The sequence below is a fragment of the Salvelinus namaycush genome, chromosome 5 (genome assembly GCF_016432855.1).
Source record: "Salvelinus namaycush isolate Seneca chromosome 5, SaNama_1.0, whole genome shotgun sequence".
Taxonomy (NCBI): Eukaryota; Metazoa; Chordata; class Actinopteri; order Salmoniformes; family Salmonidae; genus Salvelinus; species Salvelinus namaycush.
In genome coordinates this window covers 7,063,602-7,078,495 of record NC_052311.1, presented here as the reverse complement: position 1 = coordinate 7,078,495, position 14,894 = coordinate 7,063,602, and the positions used below count along the sequence as shown (strand labels likewise).

The following is a 14,894-nucleotide window of genomic DNA, read 5'->3' as shown; positions in this document are numbered from 1 at the left end:
TTTGACACCTGGGAAAATGGTTCCAGTACTGTAGTCTGTTTTCTCAGCTCTGAGACCGAACAGGGGTGTAAGGGAAACACTGTCACTATGCACTGGCCTCTCCTCTGAACCCCTCTTCCTCTCCTCTGAACCCCTCTTCCTCTCCTCTGACCCCCTCTTCCTCTCCTCTGACCCCCTCTTCCTCTCTCTGCCCCCCCGCCTCCTTTCTCTGGTCATAAATCTCTCCATCGTAACCACCGCCTTGTCCTCCATATCAGATCAACAACAAGGCAGCTACAGGAGAAGAGGTGCCTCGTACCATCGTGGTGACAACCCGCTCCCAGTATGGCCTGCCTGAGGACTCCATCGTCTACTGCAACTTCAACCAGCTCTACAAGATCGACCCTCCCACCCTGCAGATGTGGGCCAATGTAAGCACCAAGCTAGAAAACACTGTTCCAATCATCCTGTTGTCTGAGGTCTTCATGTGTCTTCAGGAATTCCTCTTTTCCCTGACTCAGGGTGAAATGGCATCTTAGTCCCTATGTGATAGTGTATTAGCTTTGACCAGACCCTATGCTCTGGTCAACAGTAGTACACTATATAGGGAGTATGTACTCTGGTCAACATTAGTACACTATATAGGGAGTATGTACTCTGGTCAACATTAGTACACTATATAGGGAGTATGTAAACTGGTCAACATTAGTACACTATATAGGGAATATGGACTCTGGTCAACATTACTGCACTATATAGGGAATATGGACTCTGGTCAACAGTAGTACACTATATAGGGAGAATGTACTCTGGTCAACAGTAGTACACTATATAGGGAATATGGACTCTGGTCAACAGTAGTACACTATATAGGGAATATGGACTCTGGTCAACAGTAGTACACTATATAGGGGATATGGACTCTGGTCAACAGTAGTACACTATATAGGGAATATGGACTCTGGTCAACAGTAGTACACTATATAGGGAGAATGTACTCTGGTCAACAGTAGTACACTATATAGGGAATATGGACTCTGGTCAACAGTAGTACACTATATAGGGAATATGGACTCTGGTCAACAGTAGTGCACTATATAGGGGATATGGACTCTGGTCAACAGTAGTACACTATATAGGGAGTATGGACTCTGGTCAACAGTAGTACACTATATAGGGAATATGGACTCTGGTCAACAGTAGTACACTATATAGGGAATATGGACTCTGGTCAACAGTAGAACACTATATAGGGAATATGGACTCTGGTCAACAGTAGAACACTATATAGGGAATATGGACTCTGGTCAACAGTAGTGCACTATATAGGGGATATGGACTCTGGTCAACAGTAGTGCACTATATAGAGGATATGGACTCTGGTCAACAGTAGTGCACTATATAGAGGATATGGACTCTGGTCAACAGTAGTGCACTATATAGGGAACATGTACTCTGGTCAACAGTAGAACACTATATAGGGAATATGGACTCTGGTCAACAGTAGTACACTATATAGGGAACATGTACTCTGGTCAACAGTAGAACACTATATAGGGAATATGGACTCTGGTCAACAGTAGAACACTATATAGGGAATATGGACTCTGGTCAACAGTAGTGCACTATATAGGGGATATGGACTCTGGTCAACAGTAGTGCACTATATAGAGGATATGGACTCTGGTCAACAGTAGTGCACTATATAGAGGATATGGACTCTGGTCAACAGTAGTGCACTATATAGAGGATATGGACTCTGGTCAACAGTAGTGCACTATATAGGGAATATGGACTCTGGTCAACAGTAGTACACTATATAGGGAATATGGACTCTGTTCAACAGTAGTGCACTATATAGGGAATATGGACTCTGGTCAACAGTAGTGCCATTTCAGACAGAATATGGACTCTGGTCAACAGTAGTGCACTATATAGGGGATATGGACTCTGGTCAACAGTAGTACACTATATAGGGAGTATGGACTCTGGTCAACAGTAGTACACTATATAGGGAATATGGACTCTGGTCAACAGTAGTGCACTATATAGGAAATATGTACTCTGGTCAACAGTAGTACACTATATAGGGAATATGGACTCTGGTCAACAGTAGTACACTATATAGGGAATATGGACTCTGGTCAACAGTAGTGCACTATATAGGGAATATGGACTCTGGTCAACAGTAGTACACTATATAGGGAATATGGACTCTGGTCAACAGTAGTACACTATATAGGGAATATGGACTCTGGTCAACAGTAGTACACTATATAGGGAATATGGACTCTGGTCAACAGTAGTACACTATATAGGGAATATGGACTCTGGTCAACAGTAGTGCACTATATAGGGAATATGGACTCTGGTCAACAGTAGTACACTATATAGGGAATATGGACTCTGGTCAACAGTAGTACACTATATAGGGAATATGGACTCTGGTCAACAGTAGTACACTATATAGGGAATATGGACTCTGGTCAACAGTAGTACACTATATAGGGAATATGGACTCTGGTCAACAGTAGTGCACTATATAGGAAATATGTACTCTGGTCAACATTACTGCACTATATAGGGAATATGGACTCTGGTCAACAGTAGTACACTATATAGGGAATATGGACTCTGGTCAACAGTAGTACACTATATAGGGAATATGGACTCTGGTCAACAGTAGTACACTATATAGGGAATATGGACTCTGGTCAACAGTAGTGCCATCTCAGACAGAATATGGACTCTGGTCAACAGTAGTACACTATATAGGGAATATGGACTCTGGTCAACAGTAGTGCACTATATAGGGGATATGGACTCTGGTCAACAGTAGTACACTATATAGGGGATATGGACTCTGGTCAACAGTAGTACACTATATAGGGAATATGGACTCTGGTCAACAGTAGTACACTATATAGGGAATATGGACTCTGGTCAACAGTAGTACACTATATAGGGAATATGGACTCTGGTCAACAGTAGTGCCATTTCAGACAGAATATGGACTCTGGTCAACAGTAGTGCCATTTCAGACAGAATATGGACTCTGGTCAACAGTAGTACACTATATAGGGAATATGGACTCTGGTCAACAGTAGTGCCATTTCAGACAGAATATGGACTCTGGTCAACAGTAGTACACTATATAGGGAATATGGACTCTGGTCAACAGTAGTACACTATATAGGGAATATGGACTCTGGTCAACAGTAGTGCACTATATAGGAAATATGGACTCTGGTCAACAGTAGTGCACTATATAGGAAATATGGACTCTGGTCAACAGTAGTGCACTATATAGGAAATATGGACTCTGGTCAACAGTAGTGCACTATATAGGAAATATGTACTCTGGTCAACAGTAGTACACTATATAGGGAATATGGACTCTGGTCAACAGTAGTACACTATATAGGGAATATGGACTCTGGTCAACAGTAGTACACTATATAGGGAATATGGACTCTGGTCAACAGTAGTGCCATTTCAGACAGGATATGGACTCTGGTCAACAGTAGTGCCATTTCAGACAGGATATGGACTCTGGTCAACAGTAGTACCATCTCAGACAGGATATGGACTCTGGTCAACAGTAGTGCCATCTCAGACAGGATATGGACTCTGGTCAACAGTAGTGCCATCTCAGACAGGATATGGACTCTGGTCAACAGTAGTACCATCTCAGACAGGATATGGACTCTGGTCAACAGTAGTACCATCTCAGACAGGATATGGACTCTGGTCAACAGTAGTACCATCTCAGACAGGATATGGACTCTGGTCAACAGTAGTGCCATCTCAGACAGGATATGTACTCTGGTCAACAGTAGTGCCATCTCAGACAGGATATGGACTCTGGTCAACAGTAGTGCACTATATAGGGAATATGGACTCTGGTCAACAGTAGTACACTATATAGGGGATATGGACTCTGGTCAACAGTAGTACACTATATAGGGGATATGTACTCTGGTCAACAGTAGTGCCATCTCAGACAGGATATGGACTCTGGTCAACAGTAGTGCCATCTCAGACAGGATATGGACTCTGGTCAACAGTAGTGCCATCTCAGACAGGATATGGACTCTGGTCAACAGTAGTGCCATCTCAGACAGGATATGGACTCTGGTCAACAGTAGTACCATCTCAGACAGGATATGGACTCTGGTCAACAGTAGTACCATCTCAGACAGGATATGGACTCTGGTCAACAGTAGTACCATCTCAGACAGGATATGGACTCTGGTCAACAGTAGTGCACTATATAGGGAATATGGACTCTGGTCAACAGTAGTACACTATATAGGGAATATGGACTCTGGTCAACAGTAGTGCCATTTCAGACAGGATATGGACTCTGGTCAACAGTAGTGCCATTTCAGACAGGATATGGACTCTGGTCAACAGTAGTACCATCTCAGACAGGATATGGACTCTGGTCAACAGTAGTGCCATCTCAGACAGGATATGGACTCTGGTCAACAGTAGTGCCATCTCAGACAGGATATGGACTCTGGTCAACAGTAGTACCATCTCAGACAGGATATGGACTCCGGTCAACAGTAGTACCATCTCAGACAGGATATGGACTCCGGTCAACAGTAGTGCCATCTCAGACAGAATATGGACTCTGGTCAACAGTAGTGCACTATATAGGGAGTATGGACTCTGGTCAACAGTAGTGCACTATATAGGGGATATGGACTCTGGTCAACAGTAGTGCACTATATAGGGAATATGGACTCTGGTCAACAGTAGTGCACTATATAGGGAATATGGACTCTGGTCAACAGTAGTACACTATATAGGGAATATGGACTCTGGTCAACAGTAGTGCCATCTCAGACAGGATATGGACTCTGGTCAACAGTAGTGCACTATATAGGGGATATGTACTCTGGTCAACAGTAGTGCCATCTCAGACAGAATATGGACTCTGGTCAACAGTAGTACACTATATAGGGGATATGGACTCTGGTCAACAGTAGTACACTATATAGGGAATATGGACTCTGGTCAACAGTAGTGCCATCTCAGACAGGATATGGACTCTGGTCAACAGTAGTGCCATTTGACAGGATATGGACTCTGGTCAACAGTAGTGCCATTTCAGACAGGATATGGACTCTGGTCAACAGTAGTACCATCTCAGACAGGATATGGACTCTGGTCAACAGTAGTGCCATCTCAGACAGGATATGGACTCTGGTCAACAGTAGTGCCATCTCAGACAGGATATGGACTCTGGTCAACAGTAGTACCATCTCAGACAGGATATGGACTCTGGTCAACAGTAGTACCATCTCAGACAGGATATGGACTCTGGTCAACAGTAGTGCCATCTCAGACAGAATATGGACTCTGGTCAACAGTAGTGCACTATATAGGGAGTATGGACTCTGGTCAACAGTAGTGCACTATATAGGGGATATGGACTCTGGTCAACAGTAGTGCACTATATAGGGAATATGGACTCTGGTCAACAGTAGTACACTATATAGGGAATATGGACTCTGGTCAACAGTAGTGCCATCTCAGACAGGATATGGACTCTGGTCAACAGTAGTGCCATTTCAGACAGGATATGGACTCTGGTCAACAGTAGTGCCATTTCAGACAGGATATGGACTCTGGTCAACAGTAGTACCATCTCAGACAGGATATGGACTCTGGTCAACAGTAGTGCCATCTCAGACAGGATATGGACTCTGGTCAACAGTAGTGCCATCTCAGACAGGATATGGACTCTGGTCAACAGTAGTACCATCTCAGACAGGATATGGACTCTGGTCAACAGTAGTACCATCTCAGACAGGATATGGACTCTGGTCAACAGTAGTGCCATCTCAGACAGAATATGGACTCTGGTCAACAGTAGTGCACTATATAGGGAGTATGGACTCTGGTCAACAGTAGTGCACTATATAGGGGATATGGACTCTGGTCAACAGTAGTGCACTATATAGGGAATATGGACTCTGGTCAACAGTAGTACACTATATAGGGAATATGGACTCTGGTCAACAGTAGTGCCATCTCAGACAGGATATGGACTCTGGTCAACAGTAGTGCACTATATAGGGAATATGTACTCTGGTCAACAGTAGTGCACTATATAGAGGATATGTACTCTGGTCAACAGTAGTGCCATCTCAGACAGGATATGTACTCTGGTCAACAGTAGTGCACTATATAGAGGATATGTACTCTGGTCAACAGTAGTGCACTATATAGAGGATATGGACTCTGGTCAACAGTAGTGCCATCTCAGACAGGATATGGACTCTGGTCAACAGTAGTGCCATCTCAGACAGGATATGTACTCTGGTCAACAGTAGTGCACTATATAGGGGATATGTACTCTGGTCAACAGTAGTGCCATCTCAGACAGGATATGTACTCTGGTCAACAGTAGTGCCATCTCAGACAGGATATGTACTCTGGTCAACAGTAGTGCCATCTCAGACAGGATATGTACTCTGGTCAACAGTAGTGCCATCTCAGACAGGATATGGACTCTGGTCAACAGTAGTGCCATTTCAGACAGGATATGGACTCTGGTCAACAGTAGTACCATCTCAGACAGGATATGGACTCTGGTCAACAGTAGTGCCATCTCAGACAGGATATGGACTCTGGTCAACAGTAGTGCCATCTCAGACAGGATATGGACTCTGGTCAACAGTAGTACCATCTCAGACAGGATATGGACTCTGGTCAACAGTAGTACCATCTCAGACAGGATATGGACTCCGGTCAACAGTAGTGCCATCTCAGACAGAATATGGACTCTGGTCAACAGTAGTGCACTATATAGGGAGTATGGACTCTGGTCAACAGTAGTGCACTATATAGGGGATATGGACTCTGGTCAACAGTAGTGCACTATATAGGGAATATGGACTCTGGTCAACAGTAGTGCACTATATAGGGAATATGGACTCTGGTCAACAGTAGTACACTATATAGGGAATATGGACTCTGGTCAACAGTAGTGCCATCTCAGACAGGATATGGACTCTGGTCAACAGTAGTGCACTATATAGGGGATATGTACTCTGGTCAACAGTAGTGCCATCTCAGACAGAATATGGACTCTGGTCAACAGTAGTGCCATCTCAGACAGGATATGGACTCTGGTCAACAGTAGTGCCATCTCAGACAGAATATGGACTCTGGTCAACAGTAGTGCACTATATAGGGAATATGGACTCTGGTCAACAGTAGTGCCATCTCAGACAGGATATGGACTCTGGTCAACAGTAGTGCCATCTCAGACAGGATATGGACTCTGGTCAACAGTAGTGCCATCTCAGACAGGATATGGACTCTGGTCAACAGTAGTACCATCTCAGACAGGATATGGACTCTGGTCAACAGTAGTGCCATCTCAGACAGGATATGGACTCTGGTCAACAGTAGTGCCATCTCAGACAGGATATGGACTCTGGTCAACAGTAGTGCCATCTCAGACAGGATATGGACTCTGGTCAACAGTAGTGCCATCTCAGACAGGATATGGACTCTGGTCAACAGTAGTACCATCTCAGACAGGATATGGACTCTGGTCAACAGTAGTGCCATCTCAGACACACAGCAACTCTTTCTGCCCATCTCTCCTGTAGATCCTGAAGCGTGTTCCCAACAGTGTTCTGTGGTTGCTGCGTTTCCCTGCGGTGGGCGAGCCCAACATCCAGCAGTACGCCCAGAACTTCGGCCTGCCCGGCTCCCGCATCATCTTCTCTCCCGTGGCGCCCAAGGAGGAGCACGTGAGACGGGGCCAGCTAGCTGACGTGTGTCTGGACACGCCACTCTGTAACGGACACACCACCGGCATGGACGTCCTCTGGGCCGGGACACCTATGGTTACCATGCCAGGTGAGACAGAGCGAATGATCGCAGGACAGATGTTTGCACTCGTTCACTAGTCTCCACAAATCAAAGAGTTGGATTGGTGTTGACATGGGCTGGAGGGAGTTTCTATGTCCCAGTCATTTCCTTTCTAATCTGTGATGGGAACAAATGCACACTACAGAGAAAGGAGAGATAATTGGGATGAACGGTTCTGTGTGCTGTAGTAACGGTGGAGGGTGAACGACAGGTCGGTCTTTCAATGTCACGTGTGTCCTTACAGGTGAGACCCTGGCGTCACGCGTGGCAGCCTCTCAGCTACAGTGTCTGGGCTGTCCTGAGCTCATCGCCCACACCAGACAGGAATATGAGGACGTGGCTGTCAAACTAGGCTGTGACATGGAATAGTAAGAACCTCTGACTAACACTCACACTCCAGCTAGCTCTGTCTCATTCTCCCTCCCTCTCTTCTCACACTCATTCTCCCTCCCCCTCTTCTCACACTCATTCTGCCTCCCCCTCTTCTCACACTCATTCTGCCTCCCCCTCTTCTCACACTCATTCTGCCTCCCCCTCTTCTCACTCATTCTGCCTCCCTCTCTTCTCACACTCATTCTGCCTCCCCCTCTTCTCACACTCATTCTGCCTCCCCCTCTTCTCACACTCATTCTGCCTCCCCCTCTTCTCACACTCATTCTGCCTCCCCCTCTTCTCACACTCATTCTGCCTCCCCCTCTTCTCACACTCATTCTGCCTCCCCCTCTTCTCACACTCATTCTGCCTCCCCCTCTTCTCACACTCATTCTGCCTCCCCCTCTTCTCACACTCATTCTGCCTCCCCCTCTTCTCACACTCATTCTGCCTCCCCCTCTTCTCCCACTCATTCTGCCTCCCCCTCTTCTCACACTCATTCTGCCTCCCCCTCTTCTCCCAGTCTGAAGATGATCCGGTCCCGTGTGTGGAAGCAGCGTATCTGCAGCCCTCTGTTCAACACCAAGCAGTACACTATGGATCTGGAGAAGCTCTACCTGCAGATGTGGGAGCGTCACGCCAGCGGCGGCAAGCCAGACCACCTGGTCAAACTGCAGCCCGTCGAGAGCAGTGAGAGCGCCTGAAATCCCAGACCCAGGGTGCGTCCCAAATGGCATCCTATTCTCTATATAGTACACTGCCTATGACCGAGGCCCGAGACAAAGGTAGTGCACTACAAAAAGGAACATGGTGCTATATGGGACGCTACCCCCCGAACCAGACGTCCCATCGATCGATGCACGTCGCCCCACCCTGACCTCGAACCCCCAGACCTCTTAACTCCAGTCCCTCCAGAGCAGCAGAAGCATCTTGGCTTGAACTCTGACCCCCATACGCCCCTAACCCACCACTCTGCCCCTCCTGCCCAATGCCTAGCGCCTATCTGCTCCCCTTTAGCCCCCTTCATCCCTTCCCTCCCCTGTGACTTGGACTCTTGTCTGTTGTAGAGCCTGCAGGTGTATCTCCCTCTACCCCCTCCCTGCCATTCACCTCCTCCCTCGTTATCATATATCCATCCATGTCTGTTTCCCTGAGCCAGACTGAGCCAGAACCACTCTGCCCTTCACCTGAGACTCTTCCCCCAAACCACAGCATCCACGCTGGGTACGAGAGGAGGAACACCCCCTCTCCTTCCCTCCCTCCCTCCATACAGCACCTAGAAGAGACTCCCCTTGGCTTTTTCACTTCCCTTCTTCTGTGTGTGTATATGGGACTCGTTAGGGGTTTGAGAGTCAGTCCCAAGCCTCCATGTAATAAGAGTACGAAGGGACTGTGTTGCACCGCAGTCTGAAGATCTAGTCACTCGTCTTGAACTAAAAACATTGAATCAGCTTAAACATTGTCTTTAGTTTGCAGCTGCTCTTGGTTTTTCTCATCTTATGCTATTGGTAACTCTGCCAGGATATGAGTACATATGAGTAGTTTCATTATCAGATTTCAGAGAGAAAGATCATAACCACTTCCTTCCCCCACCACCAAATGCCAACTTAAGGATTTTGTCATGTTGTCAATGTAAGAAAACAAAGAAATAATCTTGCCGGCTTTGTCCTCTTGTTCGATGTCACGCACTACGCTTGTTAAGACCAAACCGTATGGATAAACTGAACAGAGAGGAGTTTGTCAGTACGACCCCATTGGAATGGCCCTGTATTTCTTTCACCCTTAGTTATGCTGCTCCTCTCCCCCACGCAATGATTGATTTATATCACTCAAACCAGGAATGGCCATGGTAAGTATTTTCTGAGCAGTTTTAGTTCTGTACTCTTGTCTATGTTTTATTGAAGCTCTGTCTGGTATGCTGCAAAGCTCTGACTCCATTTCTGTTGAAATAAAGAAATAAGGCCAACCTCTTGGAATGTGTTGCTCATTTTGCTGCCTTAATCGGGGTAGTGTTGGAGCACATTCACCCATATTGCTTCCACCTTACAGATCTGTTTTTGTTTCTCTCAATTTGGTATAAAAAACTATTTAGAATTTTGTAAACTACACAAGACACAATGGGAACTGTGGCATTTTTCAAAGCGGTAAATAGATTTTCTAAATGTAACAGCCTGTAGTAGTGTAATAATTACAAAACACAGCAAATACATTCATCACAATAAAACTGCCTGCTAAACAGATAAAACCATATAAATACACGGACTCCCCTTCAAATTAGAGGATTTGACTTTTTCAGCAACACCCATTGCTGACGTGTACAATCGAGTACACCGCCATGCAATCTCCATAGACAAACATTGGCAGTAGAATGGCCTTAATAAAGAGCTCGGTGACTTTCAACGTGGCACTGTCATAGGATGCCACTTTCCAACAAGTCAGTTCATATTGTTTATGCCCTGCTGGAACAGCCCCGGTCAACTGCAAGTGCTGTTATTGTGAAGTGGAAACGTCTAGGAGCAACAACGGCTCAGCTGTGAAGTGGTAGGCCACACAAGCACACAGAACGGGACCTCCGAGTGCTATAGCGTGTAAAAAATCTTTGGGGAACGCCAGGAGAACGCTACGTGCCCCAATGCATCGTGCCAACTAAAGTTTGGAGGAGGAATAATGTTCTGGGGCTGTTTTTCATGGTTTGGGCTAGGCCTCTTAGTACCAGTGAAGGGAAATCTTAATGCTACAGCATACAATGACATTCTAGATGATTCTGTGCTTCCAACTTTGGCAACAGTTTGGGGAATGCCCTTTCCTGTTTCAGCATGACAATGACCCCGGGCTTAAAGCGAGGTCCATACAGAAGTGGTTTGTCGAGATCGGTGTGGAAGAACTTGACTGGCCTGGACAGAGCCCTGACCTCACCCCCAATGAACACCTTTGGGATGAATTGGAACGCAGACTGTGAGCCAGGCCTAATCGCCCAAAATCAGTGCCCGACCTCACTAATGCTCTTGTGTCTGAATGGAAGCAAGTCCCTGCAGTAATGTTCCAACATCTAGTGGAAACCTTCCCGGAAGAGTGGAGGCTGTTACAGCAACAAAGGGGGGAACCAACTCCATATTAATACCCATGATTTTGGAATGAGATGTTCAATGAACAGGTGTCCACATACTTCTGGTAGTGTATGTTTACTAATTCAAGTGAGCCAGTGTATTCGGACCCGCCTTGTTATTATGTTGAATGATTTCATGTTTTTAGGCCTGCGAAACAAGATTCCCTGGTCTGATGAAACCAAGATTGAACTCTTTGACCCGAATGCCAAGCATCACATCTTGAGGAAACCTGGCACCATCCCTACCTACGGTGAAGTGTGGTGGCAGCATCATACTGTGGGGAGGTTTTACAGTGGCAGGGACTGGGAGACTAGTCAGGATCGAGGGAAAGATAAATGGAGAAAAGTACAGAGATCCTTGATGACAACCTGCTCCAGAGGGCTCAGGACCTCAGACTGGGGGGAAGGTTCACCCTTCAACAGGACCATGACCCCAAGCACACAGCCAAGACAACGCAGGAGTGGCTTTGGGACAAGTCTCAATGTCCTTGATTGGCCCAGCCAGAGCCCGGACTTCAACCCGACAGAACATCTCTGGAGAGACCTGAAAATAGCTTTGCAGCAACGCTCCCCATCCAACCTGACAGAGCTTGAGAGGATCTGCAGAGAAGAATGGGAGAAACTCCCTAAATACAGGTGTGCCAAGCTTGTAGCGTCCTACCCAAGAAGACTCAAGGCTGTAATCACTGCCAAAGGTGCTAAAACAAAGTACTGAGTAAAGGGTCTGAATACTTATGTAAATGGGATATTTCCGTTTTTTTATTTGTAATACATTTTCTAAAATTTCTGCAATCCTGTTTTTGCTTTGTCATTATGGGGTATTGTGTGTAGATTGAGGAAAATACATAATCCATTTTAGAATAAGTCTGTAACGTAAGAAAATTTGGAAAAAGTGAATGAATGCACTAATTTCAGCTAATAGTTTTGAAGCTGGTACCCATTTTTTTTTGTGTACTACATCATCCAATTGTGTACTACATCATCCAATTGTGTACTACATCATCCAATTGTGTGATAAGTTACAAATCCAATTGTGCAATATGTTATGCTTAAGATCCTGGAGGGCATCTTCAAGTTAAAGTACATTGTGTGCACTACTTCATCACGCAGTGATTTTGATCTGCAACAAGTCTGTTTGGTGAGACCACACCACTGGTGGGTAAATGCACATGTTTTCTTTATGCAAACTAGAATATTTGCATGGAAATATGTCGCCATGGAAACCTAGCTAATGTAATTTACATGTGGTGCAATGTGTTGCTGCTTGTGGGATTTGCCCCCCTCCTCCCCTCTCACTGTGCTTCACACGGCCACAGTGATTCCGCATGTGGTCGCCGCACCTTGTCCCCCTCTTTCTGGAACAAGGGACATATATATATATACACTGCTCAAAAAAATAAAGAGAACACTTAAACAACACAATGTAACTCCAAGTCAATCACACTTCTGTGAAATCAAACTGTCCACTTAGGAAGCAACACTGATTGACAATAAATTTCACATGCTGTTGTGCAAATGGAATAGACAAAAGGTGGAAATTATAGGCAATTAGCAAGACACCCCCAATAAAGGAGTAGTTCTGCAGGTGGTGACCACAGACCACTTCTCAGTTCCTATGCTTCCTGGCTGATGTTTTGGTCACTTTTGAATGCTGGCGGTGCTTTCATGCTAGTGGTAGCATGAGACGGAGTCTACAACCCACACAAGTGGCTCAGGTAGTGCAGCTCATCCAGGATGGCACATCAATGCGAGCTGTGGCAAGAAGGTTTGCTGTGTCTGTCAGCGTAGTGTCCAGAGCATGGAGGCGCTACCAGGAGACAGGCCAGTACATCAGGAGACGTGGAAGAGGCCGTAGGAGGGCAACAACCCAGCAGCAGGACCGCTACCTCCGCCTTTGTGCAAGGAGGTGCACTGCCAGAGCCCTCCAAAATGACCTCCAGCAGGCCACAAATGTGCATGTGTCTGCTCAAACGGTCAGAAACAGACTCCATGAGGGTGGTATGAGGGCCCGACGTCCACAGGTGGGGGTTGTGCTTACAGCCCAACACCGTGCAGGACGTTTGGCATTTGCCAGAGAACACCAAGATTGGCAAATTCGCCACTGGCGCCCTGTGCTCTTCACAGATGAAAGCAGGTTCACACTGAGCACATGTGACAGACGTGACAGAGTCTGGAGACGCCGTGGAGAACGTTCTGCTGCCTGCAACATCCTCCAGCATGACCGGTTTGGCAGTGGGTCAGTCATGGTGTGGGGTGGCATTTCTTTGTGGGGCCGCACAGCCCTCCATGTGCTCACCAGAGGTAGCCTGACTGCCATTAGGTACCGAGATGAGATCCTCAGACCCCTTGTGAGACCATATGCTGACACATGGACATTTGTGGCCTGCTGGAGGTCATTTTGCAGGGCTCTGGCAGTGCACCTCCTTGCACAAAGGCGGAGGTAGCGGTCCTGCTGCTGGGTTGTTGCCCTCCTACTGCCTCCTCCACGTCTCCTGATGTACTGGCCTGTCTCCTGGTAGCGCCTCCATGCTCTGGACACTACGCTGACAGACACAGCAAACCTTTTTGCCACAGCTCGCATTGATGTGCCATCCTGGATGAACTGCACTACCTGAGCCACTTGTGTGGGTTGTAGACTCCGTCTCATGCTACCACTAGAGTGAAAGCACCGCCAGCATTCAAAAGTGACCAAAACATCAGCCAGGAAGCATAGGAACTGAGAAGTGGTCTGTGGTCACCACCTGCAGAACCACTCCTTTATTGGGGGTGTCTTGCTAATTGCCTATAATTTCCACCTTTTGTCTATTCCATTTGCACAACAGCATGTGAAATTTATTGTCAATCAGTGTTGCTTCCTAAGTGGACAGTTTGATTTCACAGACGTGTGATTGACTTGGAGTTACATTGTGTTGTTTAAGTGTTCCCTTTATTTTTTTGAGCAGTGTATATCGTCTGCTATATATATATATATATATATATATATAGCAGACGATTTAGTCAACTGAGCAATACCTAAATAGGCAAATCTATAACGCACATTGTAAAATTAAATCACGTTAGCAGAATACAACAAAGTTTATGGTAAATGTTTCACGTAAAGGGGCAATCTACAGTTCAAACAATAACGCAGCACCCTGTCTGTTTTGGTGAAAAGCTGAGATATGGTGCTGGAGAAACCACTCGTATTCAGACCGTGTTATGGATGCAGTGACTGATCATCCACATTAGTTTCAGTTCAGAGCTCAAGACTGAAGCATTTCTAAGCTATATTCTACAAGAGTCTATAGGTACATAACTCATTTTAAAATTCCAAATAAATATATAGCAATAGAAGATTGCAGCATTAACAGCGATTTTTGCACCACAATGCCAACCTTCATGTTATGGGGAAGGTTGTACTTTCTGCTTGTCACTTCTCTCAGCTCTTGATATGTTTGACCTTGATGGCTGTTTTACACTGCACGGGGTCAAAGGAACCCTTCATCACTGTGCCATGGCTGCAAATAGATACCACAGGAGATAGTTCAATCAAATAGCA

General features: G+C 45.9%; 2 protein-coding genes across 5 annotated transcripts in view; one reads left to right on the top strand and one right to left on the bottom strand.

Moving 5' to 3' along the window:
- The window catches only part of LOC120047895 (UDP-N-acetylglucosamine--peptide N-acetylglucosaminyltransferase 110 kDa subunit-like), a 40,602-nt gene extending 30,380 nt beyond the window's left edge, over nt 1–10,222 (top strand). For all 4 annotated transcript variants that reach the window (XM_038993481.1, XM_038993480.1, XM_038993479.1 and 1 more), the window contains exons 19-22: nt 258–410; nt 7,614–7,866; nt 8,123–8,246; nt 8,774–10,222. In XM_038993481.1, the coding sequence (XP_038849409.1) occupies nt 258–410; nt 7,614–7,866; nt 8,123–8,246; nt 8,774–8,954 (711 nt within the window). In that variant the 3' untranslated portion in view covers nt 8,955–10,222. The remainder of the gene's footprint in view (nt 1–257; nt 411–7,613; nt 7,867–8,122; nt 8,247–8,773) is intronic.
- The window catches only part of LOC120047900 (BTB/POZ domain-containing protein KCTD16-like), a 908,275-nt gene that overhangs the window by 431,236 nt on the left and 462,145 nt on the right, over nt 1–14,894 (bottom strand). The window lies entirely within an intron of this gene.